General features: G+C 44.3%; 1 protein-coding gene across 2 annotated transcripts in view; it reads right to left on the bottom strand.

The window, feature by feature from the left end:
• METTL9 (methyltransferase 9, His-X-His N1(pi)-histidine) overlaps positions 1 to 18412 on the bottom strand; it is a 42355-nt gene extending 23943 nt beyond the window's left edge. For both annotated transcript variants that reach the window (XM_073362182.1, XM_073362181.1), the window contains exons 1-2: positions 18093 to 18412; positions 3229 to 3419 (exon numbers count right to left, since the gene is read on the bottom strand). In XM_073362182.1, the coding sequence (XP_073218283.1) occupies positions 3229 to 3419; positions 18093 to 18266 (365 nt within the window). In that variant the 5' untranslated portion in view covers positions 18267 to 18412. The remainder of the gene's footprint in view (positions 1 to 3228; positions 3420 to 18092) is intronic.
• Positions 18413 to 27194: the final 8782 nt, after the last annotated feature.

The following is a 27194-nucleotide window of genomic DNA, read 5'->3' on the forward strand; positions in this document are numbered from 1 at the left end:
CTCTGTAAATTATTTCAAACAAGTAACAGATAAGGTCCCTGCTCAGAGGAATTTGCAATCTAATTTAGACAAATGCAATACGCAGGTTGAAAGATCAAACAACAAATGCATGCAGATAGCATTGGTGTGGGCTTTACGAAGAAATCTGATGGGCAGAGGGAAGTCATTTGGTTCCTGGAAAGAGGGACGCAGTTCTAAGAGAAGGGAGTCATACAAAAAAGGGACAAAGCCAAGAGCGGGAAGAAGAGACAAAGCCCAAATCCTGCTCTTTGTACTTGCATGAGATGACTCTCTGGCTTCAACAGGCAACTGACCTCATGTGAGCACAGCAAGTGGGATTTGGCCCTAAAGGACCCGATAAGAGGAAATAGGAGGTGAAAGCAGAGATGTAGGTAGGCACAAAGCATGAAGAATTTTATGTGGAAATGGAAAGGAAGCCCGTGAAGAAATGTGAAGAGCAGACAGGGTAACATGTTTGGAATAGTGGGAGAGAAAAAGGATTATTTTTAGAACTGTATGATGTAGTGACTCAACTTCAGTGGTCGAGGCTGCTAGATGAAGCTCCTATATGTGACAGAAAAGGATGTGGAATAGAAAATGAGCAATTCATTAAGGAATTGGCTGCAGGTGACAATTGGATTCTCTACAGATCATGTCAATGACATCTCCACCTGTGACTGTTTGAAGAGTATATATTGTAAGATTACAGCTGTTGTGACAGAAGTTCAGAGGATGAAAGAGTTTGGACAGCAGATGGGGAAGAAAGAATTGGTCAGTAACTGATGCAAGGGGGAATAAAGAATATTATTTCTGTCTACCTTGAGGTATGAAGTCAAACTTAGGAAAGACAATGACTAGTACAAATAGGCCATAGCAGTATACAGATTTATGATCAAGAGCAAGGGCAAGGAAACTAAAGAGAATAAGCAGCAAAGATGATGTAACAGGATGATGGGTGAGAAAGAAGTCACCCAGGAAAGGTAGAATTTATTAGTAATGGATACACACTGAATTAAGTGAAATAGAAGAAACCATCAGTTAAATTTCTAGCACAGAGGCTAAGGGGGGGGGGAGTGTTAAATGTAGAGTACAGCCCATATAAGCAGAGCCCTCTTGCAGTACATTTATATCAGTCTACACTGTATAATTGGCTCATGGCTATTGTTCCTAAAGTCACTGTGAGGTGTCATTCAAAGCACTAGAAAGTGTTCGAGAAAAAGAAAGATGGAGGAGAAAGGAAAAAGGGGAGACCAAAGGGACCTATATATAAAGCTACAAGTAACTAAGAACTCCACAGGAAAGCTCACTTGAACATCTGGTTGGAAAATAAGGTGAAAGATAATTTTTCTAGCCATAGTAACGAGACACTATTCTCAGATCATACTGTGTAGCCAAACAAGGGAAGTTTAAAAAAAAAGGTCAAGCATGTAGCTATAATAAAATGCATTCTCCACAAAGTATCAGACCTGAGGTGAACTTGGACATATGCCTGATTGTGGTGGAGTGGGGTGGGGAAGGGAAGAGATTGTAATAGTAAGGGAATTTTTGTATAGTCTGCAGAAATGAGGATACCAAATGAACAGCCTTCAGAATCTGGAATTTGGGTTCACTGTGTAATTTTATGTCCATCTGAAGCCAATCAAGGAAGAGACCAACAGAATAATATTGGCCAAGCTTGCCTGTTTAATAAGCTTCTCTTCACTCACTCTCTCTCCCCCCAGCCCTAGCCAAGATACCCACCAGTCAAGCTTGACATCTTGTTTGGGATGGGTTCCTTGACTGCCCAGAAACAAAATGATACACAAATAGATTTTATATTTTAAAGCACGTGTTCCCAAACTGGGGGTTGGGATCCCTGAGGGGGGTCATGAGGTTATTACATGGGAGGTTGCGAGCTGCCAGCCCCCGCCCCAAACCCTGCTTTGCCGACAGAATTTATAATAGTGTTAAATATATTAAAAAGTGTTTAATTTATAAAGCGGGGGGGGTCGCATTCAGAGGGTTGCTATGTGAAAGGGGTCACAAGTACAAAAGTTTGAAAACCACTGTTTTAAGGGTTAGAAGATAGCACTGAATATTGTGCTGACCAATTTTACAAGCTTAAGTGTACCACAAAAGCTTTAATATAGCTTTAGGCCTCCAAGCATCCCATGTGGTGTATAAAATTAAATTATCAAAACATCACTTTTTCGGTTTGAATTTGTTTCATCATCAAGTTAGTTAATAAATGTTAAATAATAAAGTTGAAATCAAAATGAATTTAAACAAAATGTTTCAATTGACTAGATCTGAAGGTTTTTGCATGGTGGTGTTTTTTTACACTATCAATTCATAAAAGTTTGAGATTTTGACTTTTGTCCCGATTCAGGAGCGGAAAATTATTTTAAATCTCAAAAATTCTCATGGGACAAAATTTTTTTCCCCCACTGAGCCCTAGTGGACACCCAAAAAGACTGATTTCCAGAGTGGGGTTTGAGTCTAAGCCCATGGCCCTGTGGTAACTGTTCCATATTGTATTATGCACGAAATCTAGGCTAGGTTTCTGTATCTTGTCTCTTGCTCCATTCCCAGTAGAACTACAGAGGCAATGCACGCAGCCTTGAAAGGAAAGTGGAAGAAGAATTTTCAAATGCTCTGCAGCAATCTCACCAATAAATGCAGGAGCTATCCTCCTGGGTTGTGCTGCAGAGATGGTTTCATACAACCATCTTCAATTAGAATAGTCACCACCACATATGCTCTCTAGAGACGGGAAGGTAAGTAAAAATAGTGGGGGGAAATAACTGTTGAAGCACGAGGAGGGCACCCCTACTCTATGGTAAATTTGGGAGCAAACGGAGAAAAAGTAGCCCTTATGTTCTAATTTAGAGTCCCATGATCTTCTTTTGCCAATTTTTTTTTTAAAATAGGAGGTAGGATTCTTTATCATTTAAAAAGGTACAGGCTTTTCTGACCTGCTAGATATTTACATTTTTCTTTTATCACAGCCTAACTGAAATTAGTAAAATGTCATTGAATACATAGATCAAATAATTTACATAAAGGTAGTTTAGATGCATTTGACAGAATGAAGAAAATGAAGCTAAGTGTATCTTGGAAAAGACCTGATTACTCTCTGCATGGCGGGGCATCAAGTGGCAGGACGGAGCACCTGGTAATCCAAATCCAGAGTTTTCTTATCCTATCTTCGTTTACAAAAAACTGAACTAGTACCACCTTTTCACTTACCCATTGATAGATGTCCTAGACATAAACAGGCTAAAAACTGAGGACACGAAAGAGTGATAGAGCTGGATAAAGAGCCAGCCTGATTTCTCAATGCTGTTGTTTAAGAAGATCTGTGTTCCCTGGTCAAGGTAACTCTGGACAAAGATAGGTTGAAGAGATTCACACAACTGCTCTGTGTTGCACATGTACCACTACAGAGAAAGAAAGGAACAACATTTTAAAACTTAAGCAATAAAAAACAGTAGTTCAAAAAATAATGAAAATCACATATGACCAAAATCAAGCTGTTCTATAAATAACAGGAACTCTATAGACTAATAAATTCAAGATGAATTTAGGTTTGGATTGTAATCAAACGCAGGCAGACTAATCTTGAAGAAATAATACTTTAAAACTGCATTTTACATAGTATTCTGGACAGTTATTTCACAAAGTATCTTCTATAAAAACAGCTGAATGATTAGACTCCACTGGGTAACTTCCATTTTCTAACTCAATCATTCAGCCCTTCATGGGGCCTCCTACCAAACGGAATTCAGGAATACACCTGCAATGCCTTCCCTGGAAAGAAAATAAAGTATCTAATCTATATTGCAAGCCAATACCCTTCCTCTCTCCACTGACTCTATATGTTACCTTTGAACACTCCTTGCAAAACTGACAGTTTCCTGCTATTCTGGTACCAACAAGTTGGTCCACAAATCTTGCTAAATGACTATTGCTATGCTATACAGCTTCTTCCTGACATCACTATTAAAAACACTAAATAGATAGGTAAGTTTTGCCATGCAAAGCAAACATTAGCATCAGGTAAATGGCAGCACTATCCTTTCAGCCTGGTGGACAAATGAAATCTGGATAGGAGAGCTCCTCTCATCATGTGCTATTTAACAACAATCATTTCCACACAAACTGTATAAGACATTTCTAGTTGCAACCAGGGCATTGCTTCTCTGCTTCAGTGACATCTCTGACTGTATTCTCGATTTTTGCCTTCCACTATTAAATTAACAATCACCGATTTATTTCCCCACTACTTTTGCTCATTCTTCCATGCCATTAAATATTTATCACCTACACATCCACTGGCTCTTTACACCTCACCATGCAATTCCATCCTTGCTAATCACTAGCTATTTTGTATTATTCTTCTTGTCCTCCATTCCTACTTGAGTCCTCCAATGCTGTCTTTGTCTAAACCTTATTTCTCATACTTCCCTGTTAATAATTAAGATGAATGTAGCCAAAAAAATAAAATAAATAAATAAAGGCCTGCTAAATAGGTCATTTGCACAGTCTAGCCAGGACCTACTATGAGCAAAGTAGAACCATTAATAAAAGACCTCAAGACAGCAGTTGTTTAGAGGTAGTGCACCACCAAACCCAGGGAACCCTGGGTTTGAATGCTGAACTAAATCCAGCTTCTTGTGCCAGCAGGAACAGGCAGCGCTACAAGACAGTGCTCTCAGATGTGAAAGTGAACCTCATTTAATGATCACCACCACCACCACCTTCCAGCCAATTAGGATCAGCATTATGTCTAGAGAGCACAGTTCAGCCTGATCATGATTCCAGTTGCACAAGCCTAGGGAAAATGGGGAGATGGGAGTGACAGAGGAAGGGAGCAGCATCAGGGAGAGATTAAACAAAGGAGGCGTGCTTTTCAGTCTCCCCTGCTCAGCTTTATCCCAGCTCTTTCTTGGGCCCCAATTTCATGGCTCAACCCTGACTGCACAGAAGAACTCCATTCTAAAAGAAAGAGGACTCAGTGGGCTGGAAGGGTAGTTATACCACTGGGAAAGACAAGGTTGCTCCTCCATAGCTTGCAGCACCACACTTAAATCCCACACCCCTTAATATGCAGATGTTGCAACAATTTTGCCAAACTCAGAACCTTTACAATACACGGCCACTAGGACAGATTGCTCTGCATATTTTGGTCTTGTTTACTTTGATCAGGGTGACCACCTTTACCTTCCTACTGTATTAAAATCAAGGCCTGGTGATAGCCCTTAATCTAGGAATTCTAAAACCTGTGGAATCGGTGACTTTAAGTATTATTCCCTGTGACCAAACCGCTCTTCTGCTAAACTTTCCATTCAGGATGTGCCTACAAATAGATCCAAGAATGAGCAGTTTTCAGATGGAATTTTGCTTTGGTCTCTCTTTTAAAGAAGTTAAAGTCTCTGGGGGTAAAGAGTCATTTTCCTGTTAAAAATTACTGCAAACCCTCAGCAAAGCCAATTACTGGTATGAAAATCTTTGTTAAGACCCTCAGAACTGCTGATACACCAAACTGTGATGAGGGAAATTTTAAGAACCTCCTGAGGCATCAACCAATCAGAATTTGTAGGCACATATTTGCCAGATCCAAAGAAGATATCAAAGAGTTTCCATCACAAAGTTAGCAAATTTAATCGTTCAGCCTTTTCATGATCAGGGTTTGCTTTAATACTCTATTTGGGATGGGGGACAAAAAAAAAAAAAGAGCACAGTATAACCCCAAGAATGTCCAGAATTAGTTCTGCTGTTCTTATCCATTATGAGCTAAATTTGAGAACGATGCAAGTCTTTCTTGCACCTACATCTACTAATTTACCAACATGTCTAAACTGATGTAATTTGCAAACTGAGGAGCTGGAATAAAGTGTAATTCACACCCTCTTACTAGTGATTTTCTTACTTCACTGTTTTCTTTTGGCCTTTCAGCACGGACGCTGCAGCCTTTTTACACATGAAAATTAATCTGGAATAAGAAAGGGTGTGAATTAAAAGTGGATTAATTATTCATTCCTCATTAACTAATGTGTGGATGCTCTTATACCAGAGTAAGAGTCTTTTTCCAAATTAGTTCAACTCACATCCAAAGTGGATTAAACTAATTCTGGAATAGGGCACTAATTCTGGAATAAGAGAATCCACACATCTTGTTAATCAGGAGTACCTAATCAGAAACAGCAAATCCTGAAAACCTCCAAATGTAGATAAGCTTTTAGATTCAACTGCCCAAGTCCAAAAGTAATGTGAAGGGGGAATGCAAGTTTCATGGTAAGGTGATACAACGATAAGGTCCCAATCCTGAAATAACAATCGACAAGAGTGCAGACTTGTGCCAATGTGGTCCCCTGCAGAAGTCAACATGGCTCTGTGCAGATCTGGCTACAGGAGTGAGGCCTAAGCAAGCAAGCCAGAATTTTATGTTAGCATAAAAGACATGGGAGTAAATTATGCAAACTGAGGGATTCCCTGTTATCGCTCTGAATTTGCTCTGATGTTATATTGTTGATTGGCTTCTTTATTAAATTCCTTAGTGGGGGAGATTGATGGAAATATGACATGACAGAGACGATGTCTCTCAATAACATGGGTCATGAAGGTAAAATGAAGGAAACTTACTAGCAGCAGATGGCCTGTAATTAGTCCTACCAGTTTTTATTCAAAGTACGGGTCTACGTCTTTCAAAAGGGACAGTGACAGTGACTCAGATATTTTGTGTGCGTGTGGAATAATTTCTGCTGATTTAATTTAATCATCAAAGTTGAGGATACTTTTCCCATCTTGTGCATCATCAAGATTGTTTACTAAGGGCACATCTACACTTGCAAAGTTACATTGCCAGCAGTTACAGCGCCGAAGGAAAACCGCTGTTGTGTGTTCACACTGACAGCTGCCTGCGCAATAGCATGTTCACACTTGTGGCACTATTCTGAGTGGTGCACTCTGGGCAGCTATCCCACAGAGCACCTCCTTCTCTTTTGCCGCTAAGACTTGTGGGAAGGCGGAAGAGGCCACAGGGCATCCTGGGTACTGTCCCAATGCCCCGTGATGCATTGCTTCGCATCCCAGCTTCTTTCCACATGTGCTTCCTTCCACATTTGGCGCCATCTTTCAACCATTTGTGTACTGTGCGCTCTGCCCTGCCTCTTTCGGGCTGCAGGAATGGATCCCGAGCTGTTGACCAATATGCTGCTCGCACTGACCAACACATCACAAGTGGCAGTGGAGTTATTCCTTAAACTACAAAGACAAGAGGAGTGTGACATTGATCTCACCATGCATACTAGCTACAACATGAGTGTGCTTGTGGCATTCACGGAGGTGCTGACCACAGTGGAATGCTGCTCTTGGGCTCGGGAAACAAGCACTGAGTGGTGGGATCACATTGTGATGCATGTCTGGGATGACAAGCAGTGGCTGCAGAACTTTCGCATGAGGAAAGCCACATTCATGGGACAGTGTGATGAGCTCGCCTCAGCCCTGTGGCGCAAGGACATGAGAATGATAGGTGCCCTGTCGCTGGAGAAGCGTGTGACAATTGCACTGTGGAAGCTGGCTACTCCAGACTGCTACCAATCAGTCGCTAACCAGTTCGGAGTGGGAAAGTCGACTGTTGGAGTCGTGTTGACGGCAGCGTGCAGGGCCATTAATCTCTGAAAGACCGTGACTCTGGGCAACGTACATGACATTGTGGATGGTTTTGCACAAATGGGCTTCCCTAACTGCGGATGGGTGATTGATGGCATGCACATTCCAATTCTGGCACCAGACCACCTAGCCACCGAGTATATTAATCACAAGGGGTATTTCTCAATGGTTCTCCAGGAGCTTGTGGATCACCGTGGGTGTTTCACAGACATTAACACAGGCTGGTCCGGAAAGGTGCATGATGCAAGCATCTTTCAGAACACTGGCCTGTTCAAGAAGCTGCAAGCAGGAACTTTCTTCCCTGACCAGAAGATCATGGTAAGGGAAGTCGAAATGCCCACTGCGATCCTAGCAGATCCCGCCTACCCCTTAATGCCATGGCTCATGAAGCCATACACAGGGCGACTTGACAGCAGCAAGGAGCAGCTCAACAACAGGCTGAGCAAGTGCAGAATGACTGTGGAGTGTGCATTTGGCCGTTTAAAAGCCCGCTGGTGATGCCTGTATGAGAAGCTGGACATGGCAGATGACAATATTCCTATGCTTATGCTCCATAATATTTGTGAAGAGAAGGGTGAAAGCTTCACTCAGGGCTGGACTGCAGATGCTCAGTGCCTGGAGGCTGAGTTTGAACAGCCAGAGACCAGCCCTATTAGAGGGGCACAGCGCGGGGCCATAAGGATGAGGGATGCTTTGAGGCTGCAATTTGAAGCTGAAAGCCACTAATGTTTGTTGCTGTGCTCTGGATTGCAGTGCTTGTAATGCTAGGAGGCGATTGGTGCACATGATGCAAGAAGGGGCCTTAACATAATTGTATGTTGCTTTGCAGTGCTTTTTGCTTTCACTTAATAGAATACAGATTGCTTTCAAACAAACACAATTCCTTCATTGAACAACAATAACCAGAGGAGAGAGTCAAATGAAAAAAAAATCATCAGCAGGGAGGAGGATGGGGGAAGGGAAGGTCTCAAGAGGAGGAGGGGTCCCGGGACGGCTACAGATTTGTGTATGTCCAGGGATCATACCCAACCTTCTCCTTTGGAGTACGATGCAGCAGGTGCTGTACTTCAGCATGGGCAAACTGCAGAGGGATGGGTGTTGAGTGCCGTGGGAGTCCACACTGCTGGATTATGAGGAGGGAGGAGTGGAATGCTGCGGGGAGAGAGTAGAGCCAGGAGGTTGATAAGAGTGTGTTGGCCATGGGGGGGGGGGGGGGGGAGAGGAGTTTTGCGACAGTGGCTGCAGGGGAGGGCGGGTGAAGAGCTGCTTGGTTTGAAGAGCTAGTATGGCCTAGAGCATGTCTGTTTGGCGCTTCATAACTGTTAAGAGCCGCTGCGTGGCTTCTTTCTGGTGTGCCACGTTCTCCTTTCGGTCTCTCTTCTCGCTGTCCTGCCACTCCGTCAATTCCTTTTTCTTGGTGGCAGAGTGCATCATAACCTCACGCATAAAGTCCTCCTTAGTTCTTCTTGGACACTTTCTAATTCTGTGCAGCTGTTCTGCCACCGATAACAAAGAGGGAGGCTGTGCTCCCAATGTCATCTCTGTTAAGTTTAAATGCAATATTTTACAGAAACAGTATTGTTTGCAACACAGACAAAGATGGTTTCAGTGCTTTAAAACACAGCCAGTACTCACACACCTGTCACTAACTGGCTGACCCCAGGCAAGCATACATGAGCCACAAGACCCCCAAATGGTGAGTAGCTGCAGGGGCAGGGTAAATCACTGTTCCCAGACCCTGCTGTACACTGGGGACATGGCTCTTGAGCACTTGGGGAGAGCCAGCACCATAGGGGGGACTTGATAATCATTCCTGTCCCCACACTTTCCACAGGAGGTGATCATTATGGAAGATATCTCGCTGCTGAGGTAGAGCAGGGAATCAAGGGAGGGTCTTCTCCAAGCCTGTGGCTTCTGCCCTGGCACCTATGTGGCTAGCTGTGTGCAGCAATGGTTCCCCCACCCATCATGGCAAAGTAGCGCAGGAAAGTTACCGTTAATGGAGCAAGAAACAAAGCAGCTCTGCTGAGGAACCTGCGGCAACGGATTGCCTAGTATTTCCACAAGAATTTTCTGGAGATCTCTGAGGGAGATTCCTGTGATGTGAGAGAGTGTATCAACAGCTTGTTCCACCACTCAGACTAGACATGAGGTGGGAGACAAGCCTGCTTCCTGCAACTCTCCTGCTCCGAACAACCTGCTTCAACAGTTCCCAAAATCAGATCCACTTACCAGAGGCATCCTCTCCTGTTTGCACTTCACCAAGATCCGACTGCTGTGACTGGCTAGGCTCCTCCGGGGTAGAAAAGAGCTCCTGACTGCATGCATCTCTGGCCTCCGAGTCATCCTCTGCTTCTGGATCCCCCTCCCCCTCTTCGTCCAAAATTGCCTCCTCCTGGCTCGGTCCACTCTTGACTGGCACGCAAGCCAACGAAGTATCCACAGGGTCCTTTGCAGTGGAGGTGGAGTCACCACCGAGTATTGCGTCCAGCTTTTGTAGAACCAGCAGCTCGTGGGCACAGCATTGGAATGGCTGTTTGCCTCCCACGCCTTGTGGTAGGCGTTCCGCAGCTCCTTCGCTTTGACCCTGCACTGCAGTGTGTCCTGGTCATGGCCCCTTTCTATAATGCATCTAGAAATCTGTCATGGCCCCTTTCTATAATGCATCTAGAAATCTGTCCATAGGTATCATAATTCCAATGGCTGGAGCACAGCTGGGACCGCACTGCCTCCTCTCTCCAAATACCAATGAGGCCCAGCAGCTTGGCATTGCTCCAAGCAGGAGATCGCCTGGTGCATGAAGCAGACGTGGTCACCTGGAAAGATGTGCTGAGACCACTGCACGCATCACCGAGCAAACAGGAAGGGGACTTTCAAATTTGCAAAGGAATGGGGAGCTGATGGTTGGTCACCTGAGGACAGGGCAGTAGAGTTCAAACCGATGGCCAGAGAGGTGAGAACAGGCATTGTGGGACACCTCCCAGAGGCCAATCGCAGTGCTGTAATCACCACAGTGTCTACATTGACACCGCAGCACTGTATCCCCAGTGCAGAAAGTTCTACGCCTCTCATCGGGGTGGTTTTTTTTAGAGCACTGCATCTGTGCAGTTTCTGCGCACTAAGTGGCTTGGCAGTGTGTACACTTCGGGAGTTACAGCGCTCAAAGCTGCATTACTGTGCACAAACTTGCCAGTGTAGACAGGGCCTAAGTTCCAATCATTTACATCAGTGCCGCACCACTGAAAAAAAAGGGCATTGCTCTGGTGTCACTGAAGGCCTCATTTGAAGATAGTGTAGTTGCAGAGATGTAGAAAGGTAATTTGGCATGCAGAATCTTTACTACTGTTGCTAATGCATCAGAAGGAAAGAAGCTAGCTTGATTTTCAGAGTTCAGACTGAATCTGCAGGAACCAGCAATTAGAAAAGGCATCTTTTTATTTGTTAACTGAGCAAATTTGATATGGAAACCACTGAGAAACAAACACTATACCATTTTTATAAGCAAAAACACACTGTAATATCACTGCACATATTTATGTTTTGCTTATTAGCTCTGCTGTGGTGAAATTATAGGATACTGATGTGCACTGTCTATACTAAAAATATAACCATGTTGGGAGATATAACAACACAATTAAAGGGGGATTGCAAATTACAGTGTAGAAGGGACTTTTTACGTTATCATGGTGCCTAAGAGCTCTAGTCATGGACCAGGACCCCACTGTATTAGGCGCTGTACAAACAGAACAAAGAGACAGTTCCTGCCACAAAGATCTTACAAACCATGCCCCAAAGTCTGCTAAAGCCTTGAATTATCCAAATTGCAACTGAACTGTGTCAGGGCTGCCATGTTGCAACAGAATTCCATAATGTGATTCTATTTGTAGTGTAGATGGGGTCTTGCAAGGCTCTCATTTAAAAGCTGAAATGTGTAGTGTAAATAGGGTCTTACAAAAAACCTACACAGCAGCACCAATTGATGATGATTAGGCAAGTGGCCAGCTGGGAGAGCCGACACTGATACGTTTATTTTAAAACAAAACAAAAAACAAACACAAACTGTCCTAACACCTAAAATTGTGCAGGTAGCAATGCTATGCAAAAACACATACATATCCTGTCCCACCTCACCATTTGTTCGTTACATTAACTTGCTGAGAGAGGAACTGTCTCTTAATGTATATTTGCACAGTGTTTAACACAATGAGACTTCTAGGTACTACTGTAATACAAATAATGATACAGGATTTATGTTTCAATATCCTGCTGGCTCACAATAACAGTGCCAGCAAGCAGACAGCTGCAACAAGGCAAATAGTCCAGCTTCTCAAGTAGTGACTCCATCAAAACAAAGACCCAGAGCAAAGAGGTGTTTTAGGGTCTTTCCACACAGAAGCGAATTCTACACTAGCTTCAGAATGTTTCATAAGCTAGGTACAGTTCTAGTAAAATCATGTTTCAAATAGCTCTTTCAAATATGTTTGCAGGTAGCATGGTTTGAAGCTTCAATTCTTATCTACACTAAGCTTTTTTTCTTAAAGTTTTCTGCTGTTGATACCACCATTGTAGCTCCAGCAGTGGTAGAAACAGTGAGAGCTCGATTGTGGAGAAATTGTTGGAAGCCAAGAGCTTTTTAACTCCTACCCTGAACAAATTAGAGGACAGTGATTAAAACAATCAGCGGCTGATCTACTCTAGCACTTTGGTGGTAACAACATGGAAAATTGTAACCAACTGTAAAGAAAGAAAGCCTCATTCTACAGGTTTTTTTTGCAAAATTATCTGCTTGTACTATTTTCGCCTTTCTCCTATCTATAGAAATGTTAGTTTGGGCCATCAAGTTAGACGATGGAGAGATCTAGTATATCACAGACATATTACTGCACATCATAGAATACAACATGGTAGGTCCTTCTTGTAAGCTTAAAGCCTTGTAGCATTATTCTAAAGAAAAAGGATAGAAGAAGAGACCATGCGAAGTATGGTGCAATAAAATCCATAACTCTCCATTTCAATCAGCTCCTTAAAGGGATCAATCATGGACAGCTTCACAGGATATGAATGCAGCTGACAGTAAACTTTAATATCTATTAATGTAAAGGTCTTAGCAGAGCTGCTACCTTGAAAAATTATCTAACATTTGAACCCAAAAATTCAGAGGTAAGACCAAAGCATATTATCATCAGCTTACAATACAGAACCACTGCAGTTCAAATTACCTTTGATCTGTAGGGGAGCAATAAAACATCAGAAACCAACAATTTGGCTATTTTGTATGGAAAAAAAAGTCCAAGTTCCTTATTCCATCCAACTAAGAAGATATTTCAATACTAGAAGACAACACTGTACACCATTATGCAAGTTTCTAACAAAGCTCTGAAAAAAACAACTGAAAGTTGTTGTTTTTAACTGCTTGCACATGAGCAGAAATGTTAGCTGAGTTCCAGCCTGGATCAAGTTTTTGCAAATGATTTATAAACAACTGAAAAATAAGGGTTTGTAATGGAACAATAAAAAAACCAGTAACTATAATTACCAAAAGAAACTTTCAAAACTCTCTATTACTATTATTGCCAAAACTTGTTAACAACAAAAACAAAACCTGACTGGTGAGTTAACTACTTTACATAAGAATGAAAAGCCAAACAGTATAATTTAAAAGTAAGGCCATGTCTACACTAGCACTTATATCAGCTAAACTTTTGTCATTCAGAGGTACACTGCTGAGCAATGTAAGTTTTGCCAACATAAGCACTCGTGCGCACAGCGCTATGTCGGCAGGAGACACTCTCCCACTGACATAGCGATCGCTGCTCGTTGAGATGGTTTTATTATGTCAATGGGAGAGCGCTCTCTTGTCAGCATCACACAGCTACACTACTGCTTGTACAGCAGCACAGCTGTATCAGTACAGCTGTAAGCTTGTAAGTGTAGACATGGCCTTAGATAGTACTTAGGACCCCATCATACTGATTCACGCAAGAAGCCCCATGGAAATCAGTCAGCTTTTATTCATCATAATTTCTTTAGGATCATAGAATCATAGAATATCAGGGTTGGAAGGGACCCCAGAAGGTCATCTAGTCCAACCCCCTGCTCAAAGCAGGACCAATTCCCAGTTAAATCATCCCAGCCAGGGCTTTGTCAAGCCTGACCTTAAAAACCTCTAAGGAAGGAGATTCTACCACCTCCCTAGGCAACGCATTCCAGTGTTTCACCACCCTCTTAGTGAAAAAGTTTTTCCTAATATCCAATCTAAACCTCCCCCACTGCAACTTGAGACCATTACTCCTCGTTCTGTCATCTGCTACCATTGAGAACAGTCTGGAGCCATCCTCTTTTGAACCCCCTTTCATGTAGTTGAAAGCAGCTATCAAATCCCCCCTCATTCTTCTCTTCTGCAGGCTAAACAATCCCCGCTCCCTCAGCCTCTCCTCATAACTCATGTGTTCCAGTCCCCTAATCATTTTTGTTGCCCTTCGCTGGACTCTCTCCAATTTATCCACATCCTTCTTGAAGTGTGGGGCCCAAAACTGGACACAGTACTCCAGATGAGGCCTCACCAATGTCGAATAGAGGGGGACGATCACGTCCCTTGATCTGCTCGCTATGCCCCTACTTATACATCCCAAAATGTCATTGGCCTTCTTGGCAACAAGGGCACACTGCTGACTCATATCCAGCTTCTCGTCCACTGTCACCCCTAGGTCCTTTTCCGCAGAACTGCTGCCTAGCCATTCGGTCCCTAGTCTGTAGCTGTGCATTGGGTTCTTCCGTCCTAAGTGCAGGACCCTGCACTTATCCTTATTGAACCTCATCAGATTTCTTTTGGCCCAATCCTCCAATTTGTCTAGGTCTTTCTGTATCCTATCCCTCCCCTCCAGCGTATCTACCACTCCTCCCAGTTTAGTATCATCCGCAAATTTGCTGAGAGTGCAATCCACACCATCCTCCAAATCATTTATGAAGATATTGAACAAAACCGGCCCCAGGACCGACCCCTGGGGTACTCCACTTGATACCGGCTGCCAACTAGATATGGAGCCATTGATCACTACCCGTTGAGCCCGACAATCTAGCCAGCTTTCTACCCACCTTGTAGTGCATTCATCCAGCCCATACTTCCGTAACTTGCTGACAAGAATACTGTGGGAGACCGTGTCAAAAGCTTTGCTAAAGTCAAGAAACAATACATCCACTGCTTTCCCTTCATCCACAGAACCAGTAATCTCATCATAAAAGGCAATTAGATTAGTCAGGCATGACCTTCCCTTGGTGAATCCATGCTGGCTGTTCCTGATCACTTTCCTCTCATGCAAGTGCTTCAGGATTGATTCTTTGAGGACCTTCTCCATGATTTTTCCAGGGACTGAAGTGAGGCTGACTGGCCTGTAGTTCCCAGGATCTTCCTTCTTCCCTTTTTTAAAGATTGGCACTACATTAGCCTTTTTCCAGTCATCCGGGACTTCCCCGGTTCGCCACGAGTTTTCAAAGATAATGGCCAATGGCTCTGCAATCACAGCCGCCAATTCCTTCAGCACTCTCGGATGCAACTCGTCCGGCCCCATGGACTTGTGCACGTCCAGCTTTTCTAAATAGTCCCTAACCACCTCTATCTCCACAGAGGGCTGGCCATCTCTTCCCCATTTTGTGATGCCCAGCGCAGCAGTCTGGGAGCTGACCTTGTTAGTGAAAACAGAGGCAAAAAAAGCATTGAGTACATTAGCTTCTTCCACATCCTCTGTCAGTAGGTTGCCTCCCTCATTCAGTAAGGGGCCCACACATTCCTTGGCTTTCTTCTTGTTGCCAACATACCTGAAGAAACCCTTCTTGTTACTCTTGACATCTCTGGCTAGCTGCAGCTCCAGGTGCGATTTGGCCCTCCTGATAACATTCCTACATGCCCGAGCAATATTTTTATACTCTTCCCTGGTCATATGTCCAACCTTCCACTTCTTGTAAGCTTCTTTTTTATGTTTAAGATCCGCTAGGATTTCACCATTAAGCCAAGCTGGTCGCCTGCCATATTTACTATTCTTTCGACTCATTGGGATGGTTTGTCCCTGTAACCTCAACAGGGATTCCTTGAAATACAGCCAGCTCTCCTGGACTCCTTTCCCCTTCAAGTTAGTCCCCCAGGGGATCCTGGCCATCCGTTCCCTGAGGGAGTCGAAGTCTGCTTTCCTGAAGTCCAGGGTCCGTATCCTGCTGCTTACCTTTCTTCCCTGCGTCAGGATCCTGAACTCAACCAACTCATGGTCACTGCCTCCCAGATTCCCATCCACTTTTGCTTCCCCCACTAATTCTACCCGGTTTGTAAGCAGCAGGTCAAGAAAAGCGCCCCCCCTAGTTGGCTCCTCTAGCACTTGCATCAGGAAATTGTCCCCTACGCTTTCCAAAAACTTCCTGGATTGTCTATGCGCCGCTGTATTGCTCTCCCAGCAGATATCAGGAAAATTAAAGTCACCCATGAGAATCAGGGCATGCGATCTAGTAGCTTCCGCGAGCTGCCGGAAGAAAGCCTCATCCACCTCATCCCCCTGGTCCGGTGGTCTATAGCAGACTCCCACCACTACATCACTCTTGTTGCACACACTTCTAAACTTAATCCAGAGACACTCAGGTTTTTCTGCAGTTTCGTACCGGAGCTCTGAGCAGTCATACTGCTCCCTTACATACAGGGCTACTCCCCCACCTTTTCTGCCCTGCCTGAAAAGGTGAGGCTTACTAAACATTCAATAAATCCATGCTAAATCCTAAAACCCAGACCAAAAGTTAGAGATGGAAAAGACCCATTAGTTCATTCAATCCATCTATCTGCAAATGACAAATTGTTCCCTATCGCACATGTTCTTGATCTATTGTTGTTTCCAGATTAGTTTTAAACATCTCAAATTACGGAGCTTCCAAAGTCTCCTTTGTTCCACCGTGAGGAAGTTTCCTTTGACACTTAGCCTATATTTTATCCCTCAGTCTCATCCAATCACTCAGACTAGTTATACACTCATGAGTCACACGAAGACCCTGATCCTGCAAAACCTTTGTGTCCACCTCAGTGCAAAGGCATTGATCCTGCAAGTCCAAAGTAATTAATCTCCCTCCTCTGTGTTTGTACCCTTCAAGTATTTATAGACTATATTTCCCCCAATAAAACAAGATATGTATATTATACTCAGTTTTTCCTCTGTAAGTCAATTCCTTCAGTATCATGATAATTTGTATTTCTCTTTCTTGAACTCCCTCCAGGTTTTCAGTATATTCCAGGTGCAGTCATATCACATAAGAGCTGGACTGAAAAGGTGTAGTCCCTTCTTCCTCCATGAAATGACCAATACACATGCCTATGCAGCCCAAAAACTGAATTAAGTTTTCATTGTAGTCATATCATATTGCAAACTCATATCTAGCTTGTTGTCCACCATCAATCCAAGTGTCTCTAAACTTTGTTGCTGCCCAGTTTCTCACTCATTATATTTCAGATTATTTCCCCCCAGTTATATTAGTTTTCATTTCTTGGTCTTCCTATTTGTAACCCCACCAAATTTAACACCATCTGCAACTGTCATTAAGGTTCTGTTTACTCCCTTATCTAGATCATCAAGAATTGAAATAAAGATCCTAACATGAATCACAAAAGTGCAGGACTGGAAGGGACCTCGAGAAGTTATCAAGTCCAGCCTCTAGCATGGAGGTAGGACCTCAGGAATCCTTTTTAGACACCTTTCTGCAACTTGAGACTTTATTTATTGTTACTATTTATTTTCAACCTTTGAGCTAATCTTCAATCCATATGTTGCTATCCTAGATTATTTTAATTAACATTTACAACTGTACTGAAGTGCGCTGTACAATTTAGTAAAATCCACATATATTGCACTAACATTTTTCCTCTCTATGCTGCTTTTCTCAACTTATATACAGTACTAAAATTTCCTAAATATCTTTTACACAGAGAACAAACACAAACTTTCTAATCAATAAGAATCAGCTATCCACTCCCTTTGTTTCACGCAAGCAGACATTTGCCTGGACTCTCTGCTCTGGGTCCTTCTCACTACACTCCACAAGCGTCTTACTCCTTGTACTCTGTGCCCCACAGATCCTACCCTCGTGCACTTCCCTGTGCTCAGTGCCCCCATCCCCGTTATACTCTGTGCCCCCCCATATGCACCCACACCCATCTAGCCCTGTTCCCTGGGGGTGGGCAGCTTCTAAGGGGCTGGATGGGGGCAAGAGTCCCCGTGCATGGTGCTCTCAGCAGAGTCCCCCCCGACCCCGTTCCTTGGGGGAGGGGTGCTGCCTCTCGGGGGCCGGATGGGGGCGGGGAACCCCCGCCCCTGAGGGGGAGAGGTTCTGCCTCTCGGGGGTCGGATGGGGGCGGGGAGTCCCCTGCCCCGATGGGTGGCGGGGGGGGAAGCTGCTGCCTCTCGGGGCTGTACCTGGTGGTTCTCCTTGGTGCCCGGGGCTGGCTGGCTGTGGCTGCCCATCATATTCATGTAGAGGGACCTGGATAAAGGGCTCCTCAGGTACCTGGCAGGGCCAGACCACATCCTCCTCCTCAGCACCCACAGGGACAGGGTGTAGCAGCCCAGCCAGGCCAGGCACAGTCTCATCGGGGGAAGGTGCGCGGAGTCACCCCCTCCCGCAGCCACCGCCTCCTCTCTCCATAGTGGCGGCGGTAGCGGCGGCAGCACAGATCTCGCCCAGCCCAGCCAGCTCCCGTTCAGGGCCCGCACACACTGAGAGTGGAACTCAGAAAGCGGGGGCAGCGGAACCGGCCGGACCGCATTACCGGGACACGCCGGGGCCTGGCACGAACCAGCCCCCTCCCTGCCTCTGGACCAATCACAGCGCGGCGTGGGCGCACGGCGGGGCGCGGCTTTCAAACCAGAGCGGAGCACAATGGGGCGGTGACTCCCCCCCCTTCTTTCCGGTGGGAAGGGCTGCGAACTCCCCCGTTCAGAGACCCACCCCTCCCCCAGAGGGCACATGGCACTCCCCTACCGCCCCTCCCTCGGGGCATGTGCCACGCCAGGCAGACAGACCGACTGCCCCTCCCAGCAGACAGAGGGCATGTGTCTCCACCCCACTCGGAAAGGGGGCATGGGTCACTCGCCCGCAGACAGATCCGCTTCACTGTCCCCTCCCTTTCCCCACTCAAAGGCCATCTCCCCCGAACAGGTGGGAGCATGTGCCACTCACATCCAGGCAGACCCACTGCTAAAGGGCATAAGTCACTCACCCACAGGCTCAGACAGATCAACTACCCTTCCTTTCTCCTCCTCCCCCCCCCGAAACATAATAACGGCCACACTGGGTCAGACCAAAGGTCCATCCAGCCCAGTATCCTGTCTGCCGACAGTGGCCAATGCCAGGTGCCCCAGAGGGAATGCACCTAACAGGTAATGATCAAGTGATCTCTCTCTTGACATCCATCTCCACCCTCTGACAAAAAGAGGCTAGGGCCACCATTCTTTACCCATTCTGGCTAATAGCCATTAATGGACTTAACCTCCATGAATTTATCCAGTTCTCTTTTAAGCCCTTTTATAGTCCTAGCATTCACAACCTCCTCAGGCAAGGAGTTCCACAGGTTGACTGTGCACTGAGTGAAGAAGAACTTCCTTTTATTTGTTTTAAACCTGCTACCCATTCATTTCATTTGGTGGCCCCTAGGTCTTAAATTATGGGAACAAGTAAATAAAGTGACATCTCTCTCCCCCACACAGACAGATGGGGGCATATCCCCCATGATTACTTGTTATGGAGCGTGGTGGCAGCTGCTGTGTGTATGTGTTTTTGTACACTTAAACCTACTCCCTCTACTTCCTTCACAGAGACCCATCCGTCCCTCCTACCCCACAGGCACAGGGGTGCTTCCCGAACCCAAGCAACACATTGCCCACTTCGCCCAAATGAGATGAGAATCATAGAAGATTAGGGTTGCAAGGGACCTCAGGAGGTACCTAGTACAACCTCCTGCTCAAAGCTGGACCAACCCCAATTAAACGTCTAAGGACGGAGATTCCACTACCTCCCTAGGTAACCCATGAGTGTGTTGTATAGAGCTTTCCACATACACAGTTACGGCCCTGCCCCCTCCTTTGAGCAGGAAAGCAAGACATCATCCCCTTCCATCTTTTCATACATATCCCTGTTGCCATCAACATCTTTAATGCCTACACAGAGCAGACTCAATTCTTAAAGTAGCATCGAAAAGCAGATAATAAAAAGAACGAGGAGTACTTGTGGCACCTTAGTCTCTAAGGTGCCACAAGTACTCCTCCTTCTTTTTGCTGAGACAGACTAATGTAGCTACCACTCTGAAACCTGTCACAGATAATAATATGGACCTGAACTTTATCTCAGAATTACAAAACTGTTAAGTCAGCCCTGCCAAGTTTTTGAACCTATGATGCCAGTGAGTTCAAGACTTAATCCGTAGACCTTCCAGCTTTATGGTTCTAAACTTATTTTTAACAAAATATGTTTACAACTGTACAACAGCAATCTTGGTTTCCCTAACTTGTCCACTGTTGGTGACAGCGCTTTCTCTGCATCTCCCACCATCTAGAACAGCCTTCCTGTTCTGCTCTGCCTCATCAGCTATTTTACAATCTGATCTTAAGGTATCTTTAATCTTTTGCCTATGCTTCTTATTTCTCTCAGTTATTAGTTTTGTAACTGAACACTAATTTAACCATATCATACCTTTACAACAATTTTTCTATAGTTTAACATATACAATCTGTGGAGTTGTGAATTTTATTTCTGAAAATACTTATGGGGCAATGTGTATATGAAATGTGCTACACTTGGTGGAAAGTTGTACTGTATATAATGTCTTACCGACAGATCCCAAAGAGCTTTATAAACGAACTACACACAGAATCACTTTACCTAGTAGGACCACTAGGGGGGAATGCAGCAGATATTTAACAGCATGCAGCAATGCTGCATAACTGATAAGGGACAGTTGTAACCAGTTGGTCTTTGGCTTTCTTGACACCACCTTGCTCCAATCTATTCCGATTTTGCTATCAAACTCATTTTCCTCACTAATCACACTGATCACATGGCTCCCTTCACTGGTTCTGCATTCCCTTCCACATCACCCCTCTCCTATTTATCCATGCCAGCTCTGTCAGTTTTATCTCCCTTCAAGCCCCCTTTGTTCCTTTCTCCCATGCCTGTAACCTAGCTTGTTCCTTCTTGGCTCTTTCTGGTCATAGTTGTGGCTGCTGTTCAGTATACCCTGCTTCTACTTGATAGCATGGGTTTATTTAATCACCATCCCACAGCTAACACTAGTGTTGTTTCAGGGGTATCCAAGGGAATGGCACCAGACCACATTGCCAAAAACCTACGCATTTTAACTTCGCCAGAGTCCTTACACAGCAGTGCCTGCCTCACCTAGAGCCTGCAACCATCAGGTCCATCCTGCCAAAAGAATGCTTTGTTCAGTTTCCATTCTCCTGCCTCTCTTAAACTAAACCCACCTATTGAGGGATGGAAAGGCCATCATGAAGTCATAGTAGGTTCCTCAGGAAGTTCTTCAGGTTATAACAATTTCAATACATTTATTGGCTTGACAAGGTACTCGCTACAAGTGTTGCAAACAGGTGTCTGTCTATAAAGAGATAAGGAGTACTTGTGGCACCTTAGAGACTAACAAATTTATCTGAGCATAAGCTTTCGTGAGCTCCAGCTCACTTCATCGGATACATGCAGTGGAAAATACTGCATGCATCCGATGAAATGAGCTGTAGCTCATGAAAGCTTATGCTCAAATAAATTTGTTAGTCTCTAAGGTGTCACAAGTAATCCTTTTCTTTTTGCAGATACAGACTAACACGGCTGCTACTCTGAAACCTGTCTATAAAGAGGTTCACATTAATGATGATGTCTTATTTAGTAGACCTTGAATTGTTGTCCATTTCTGATTTGGTAGAAAGCCATCACTTGGGATGTTACTTCAGGCTATTAGAAAATAATACTTTTTTTGTATTCCCCATAGAAGTTTGTCCAATAAAATATATTACCTCATCCACCGTGTGCTTCAATATTCTACCCAGGCAATCAGAGCATCAGGGGATAGCTCAGGACTATACCAAGAGTGACAATATATAAGTAATGACAGGTTTCAGAGTAACAGCTGTGTTAGTCTGTATTCGCAAAAAGAAAAGGAGTACTTGTGGCATCTTAGAGACTAACCAATTTATTTGAGCATAAGCTTTCGTGAGCTACAGCTCACTTCATCGGATGCATACTGTGGAAAGTGTAGAAGATCTTATATACGCACAAAGCATGAAAAAATACCTCCCCCCACCCCACTCTCCTGCTGGCAATAGCTTATCTAAAGTGACCACTCTCCTTACAATGTGTATGATAATCAAGGTGGGCCATTTCCAGCACAAATCCAGGGTTTAACAAGAATGTCTGAGGAGGGGGGGGCGTTAGGAAAAAACAAGGGGAAATAGGTTACCTTGCAATAATGACTTAGCCACTTCCAGTCTCTATTCAAGCCTAAGTTAATTGTATCCCCAACACCGCTTTCTACAAGCCATTACCCTCTGATCCCACTGAGAGTTACCAAAAGAAACTACAGCATTTGCTCAAGAAACTCTCTGAAAAAGCACAAGATCAAATCCGCACAGACACACCCCTGGAACCCCAACCTGGGATATTCTATCTACTACCCAAGATCTATAAACCTGGAAATCCTGGGCGCCCTATCATCTCAGGCATTGGCACCCTGACAGCAGGATTGTCTGGCTATGTAGACTCCCTCCTCAGGCCCTACGTTACCAGCACTCCCAGCTACCTTCGAGACACCACTGACTTCCTGAGGAAACTACAATCCATCGGTGATCTTCCTGATAACACCATCCTGGCCACTATGGATGTAGAAGCCCTCTACACCAACATTCCACACAAAGATGGACTACAAGCCATCAAGAACACTATCCCCGATAATGTCACGGCTAACCTGGTGGCTGAACTTTGTGACTTTGTCCTTACCCATAACTATTTTACATTTGGGGACAATGTATACCTTCAGATCAGCGGCACTGCTATGGTACCCGCATGGCCCCACAGTATGCCAACATTTTTAGAGCTGACTTAGAACAACGCTTCCTCAGCTCTCGTTCTCTAATGCCCCTACTCTACTTGCGCTATATTGATGACATCTTCATCATCTGGATCCATGGAAAAGAAGCCCTTGAGGAATTCCACCATGATTTCAACAATTTCCATCCCACCATCAACCTCAGCCTGGTCCAGTCCACACAAGAGATCCACTTCCTGGACACTACAGTGCTAATAAACGATGGTCACATAAACACCACCCTATACCGGAAACCTACTGACCGCTATTCCTACCTACATGCCTCCAGCTTTCACTCCGTCCACACCACACTATCTATTGTCTACAGCCAAGCTCTGCGATACAACCGCCATTTGCTCCAACCCCTCAGACAGAGACAAACACCTCAAGATCTCTATCAAGCATTCTTACAACTACAATACCCACCTGCGGAAGTGAAGAAACAGACTGATAGAGCCAGAAGAGTTCCCCGAAGTCACCTACTACAGGACAGGCCTAACAAAGAAAATAACAGAACGCCACTACCCGTCACCTTCAGCCCCCAACTAAAACCTCTCCAATGCATCATCAAGGATCTACAACCTATCCTGAAGGATGACCCAACACTCTCACAAATCCTGGGAGACAGGCCAGTCCTTGCCTACAGACAGCCCCCCAACCTGAAGCAAATGCTCACCAGCAACCACATACCACACAACAGAACCACTAACCCGGGAACCTATCCTTGCAACAAAGCCCATTGCCAACTGTGCCCACGTATCTATTCAGGGGACACCATCACAGGGCCTAATAACATCAGCCACACTATCAGAGGCTCGTTCACCTGCACATTCACTAATGTGATATATGCCATCATGTGCCAGCAATGCCCCTCTGCCATGTACATTGGTCAAACTGGACAGTCTCTACCTAAAAGAATAAATGGACACAAATCAGATGTCAAGAATTATAACATTCATAAACCAGTCGGAGAACACTTCAATCTCTCTGGTCACGCGGTTACAGACATGAAAGTTGCAATTCTTCAACAAAAAAACTTCAAATCCAGACTCCAGCGAGAAACTGTTGAATTGGAATTCATTTGCAAATTGGATACAATTAACTTAGGCTTGAATAGAGACTGGGAGCGGCTAAGTCATTATGCAAGGTAACCTATTTCCCCTTGTTTTTTCCTAACGCCCCCCCTCCTCAGACGTTCTCGTTAAACCCTGGATTTGTGCTGGAAATGGCCCACCTTGATTATCATACACATTGTAAGGAGAGTGATCACTTTAGATAAGCTATTACCAGCAGGAGAGTGGGTTTGTGTGGGGGGGGGGGGGTGAGAAAACCTGGATTTGGGTTGGAAATGGCCCAACTTGATTATCATACACATTGTAAGGAGAGTGATCACTTTAGATAAGCTATTGCCAGCAGGAGAGTGGGGTGGGGGGAGGTATTTTTTCATGCTTTGTGTGTATAAAAGATCTTCTACACTTTCCACAGTATGCATCCGATGAAGTGAGCTGTAGCTCACAAAAGCTTATGCTCAAATAAATTGGTTAGTCTCTAAGGTGCCACAAGTACTCCTTTTCTTTTTGCAAATATATAAGTAATGTAATTAGACAGCTTTCAATCATGCAAGTAACCCTTATTTTGTCTAGATGTGGGGGCATGGGCCTTCTGAAGTGTGAGCCACTGCAGCTAAAACTGAAGGAAGGGGCAATACCTTTAAGCATTAACACAGCTCACAGAATTCCAGTCACATTATTTCCTATAGTGAAAGAGGAACTAGGCAGAATGATAAACCTGCAAATAATTGCAGCCATAACAGAACCTAGAGAATGAAGCACACCTACAGTTCCTGTCATAAAAAAGAGCAGAGTGTGAGAATGTGTGTTGATTTGATTTGTATTTAATCAGCTAAAAGAAAAAGATATGTTCTTCCCACACTAGGGGATATAATCCCCAAATTAGCATATGCACATATTTTCCTCACTGCTTAATTCTGCAAGTGGATTTTGGCAGATCCTGCTGCATCCAGATAGTGCTAAACTCACAGAACCTGATTTTGCTCTCAGTTGCACCAGTTTAAATCTGAAGTAACTCCACTGAAATCAGTGTAGTGAAACTTATGTAAAACCTGTGTAAGTAAATTCAGAATCTAGTCTGCTATATTAATTACTTAATTCAGATGTTACTGTTTCCAGCATTTATCTTTCGGCATTAGCAGTTCTCCTGAAATCTTCCAATGCAAAGATGGAAGGATTGCAGGAGGTGGTTGTACATGTGGAAAGTATTTTGATTTAGGCCAGTACAAAGCCAGGAGCACAAGAAAAGGTTTTTAAGTGTCCTGAGTAATATATAGTCTATAGGACTAATGCTGAACAAAGAAAATTGTGTCCTTGGGGAGAAGCAGCTACGTTATTTAGGGCACCACATAGATTAACACAGTTTGAGCCCAGATTCTGAGGAAGACCCCACCCCAATAGCCCTTCCCATCACTTTACCTTAAAAGCATCCCCACCTTCTTTATCTCCCCATCTACAAATCTCCCTCACCTACACTGGGTGAATCACATCCCAGAAGGGCTCAGACAGGGAAAAACCCTTTGTTGTTACTTCACACAATAGGGTCCACAAGGGCCTATCACAGAGGCTCTTGAGAGCTTTGGGCAAGGGGGTCCAGGCCTCTGTGTCCTGAAAAGATGACATTCCTGCACCAAACAAGCTGTGTATGGCTTGTGGAAACATAGGGAAAATTTCTAAAAGAGAAGAAATTCCTCTATGCTTTACCCTACCATTTAATGGCCAACATGCCCTCATAACAACCATCCACCACTGCAGCTCATCCACACCAAAATACACTGAGTTCCACCTCAGCTTCTAGGCCTGTAGCTACTAAACAGCTTTACTTGCAGCCTCACCACCAGTTTAGGGCAAGGGAAGCCAACTCGCTATGTTTCTCTTGAAGCTACTGAGGCTCCATTTTACTTTAAGTACAAGGCATCTCATAGAAGAACATACAAATATGATACCAGTAACACAATCACCGTGATTTGTGTGAGGTTACACTAAAACCCAGCCTCCCTTCCCCACCCACAAAACACATTCACATATTTTAATTCATTAGGAACCTCATCTAGGAGTCCTGACCTCTCAGGATTTAGCAAATTGCTTATGGAACAGAGAATGTTAGCCTCAGTTGTGCAGTTATGACCAAGGTTCTTCTGACTAGTTCCCACAGGGCAACTCAACTGACACGTTGTGTTTGCTTTTTGAGGAGGCATCTGCTCGGTGTTGACTATGGCACAGAGACGTCACTCAAGACTTACCCAAGACCGCGCAGTGAATCACTGGTTCAGAAAAGATTAACATCAATCCAGAGAGACTCCTTGTACTTACTGCCTCTTGTGGCTCCAGTTAAGGTCCAGAATTTTGGGGCTTGATCCTCATCTGCAGCAATTCCTAGCTGCTATTGCAATGGTAAAAATTAAAGGAGGAAGTGGTACTTTTTTATATTTTTGGAGGAGATTTGGAGTTATATTTTGCTTCCATTCCCTATTGGAATGCAAGTTCTTCCTGCATACAGAAATCTAAAGTAAACAAGTGCAGCGAACAGTCCCATGAAAAAGGCACATTTAAAATGGATTGGTCATCACAGGCCTCTTCAAAAAGGGCCTTCAGATTAAAGATTCCACCTCTGCTAAATATGAGATCAGGCTTAAGGCCCTCAAATTTGCATTGTTATCATCTCCTCCCTTTGGTAATGGCTCAAAATATACTTTTATAGTGGGTTGTTACTGTAGGATTTTGTTTTAATAAGGACTCTTGGGATGGGAGTATGATCTTGTGATTAGAGTGGGGAGGCTGTGGAGGGAGGGCTCCTGCGTTCTACTTGCAACTATGGGATGCATCTTGTGTGTTAAAAGCACAGGAATCTGGGAGTCAGGACTCCCGAGTTCTATTCCTGGGTCTGGGAATACAGTGGGACCCTATTAGGATAGAGCACGGAGGACTGGGAGCTGGAATTCCTAGTTTCTGTTCCCAGCTTATACTCTGTCTTGCTGTGTCACCTTTGGCAAGTCCTTTTCTCATTGGTCCTTGTTTCCTCATCTGTAAAATAGAACTAACGATACTCATCAGGGACTGAATTAAGGCATAAGCATTATAGATGTGTACCTGGGGCCCTGGCTCCTGGAGTCATATGGTGACAGAATCTAAGCTTCAATGCAAAAATAGTTTCTAGCCTTCATAACTGTGACAAAACCCATGGAAATGAGGCCTGTGCCTAACCAATGCAGTGATGTATGACTAGGTTTGCAGATAGCCTGAAATAAGAGCTCTACAAGGCAAGAGCTGCCCCTTTCATCTTACTAAGGTCAGCAAGTTGTTATTACCCCAGTAGCATGGGACCTTGCTGCTGCCACCCCCTCATAACTCTCTGGGGTGAT

This window comes from Lepidochelys kempii, chromosome 10 (genome assembly GCF_965140265.1).
Source record: "Lepidochelys kempii isolate rLepKem1 chromosome 10, rLepKem1.hap2, whole genome shotgun sequence".
NCBI classification, from domain to species: domain Eukaryota; kingdom Metazoa; phylum Chordata; order Testudines; family Cheloniidae; genus Lepidochelys; species Lepidochelys kempii.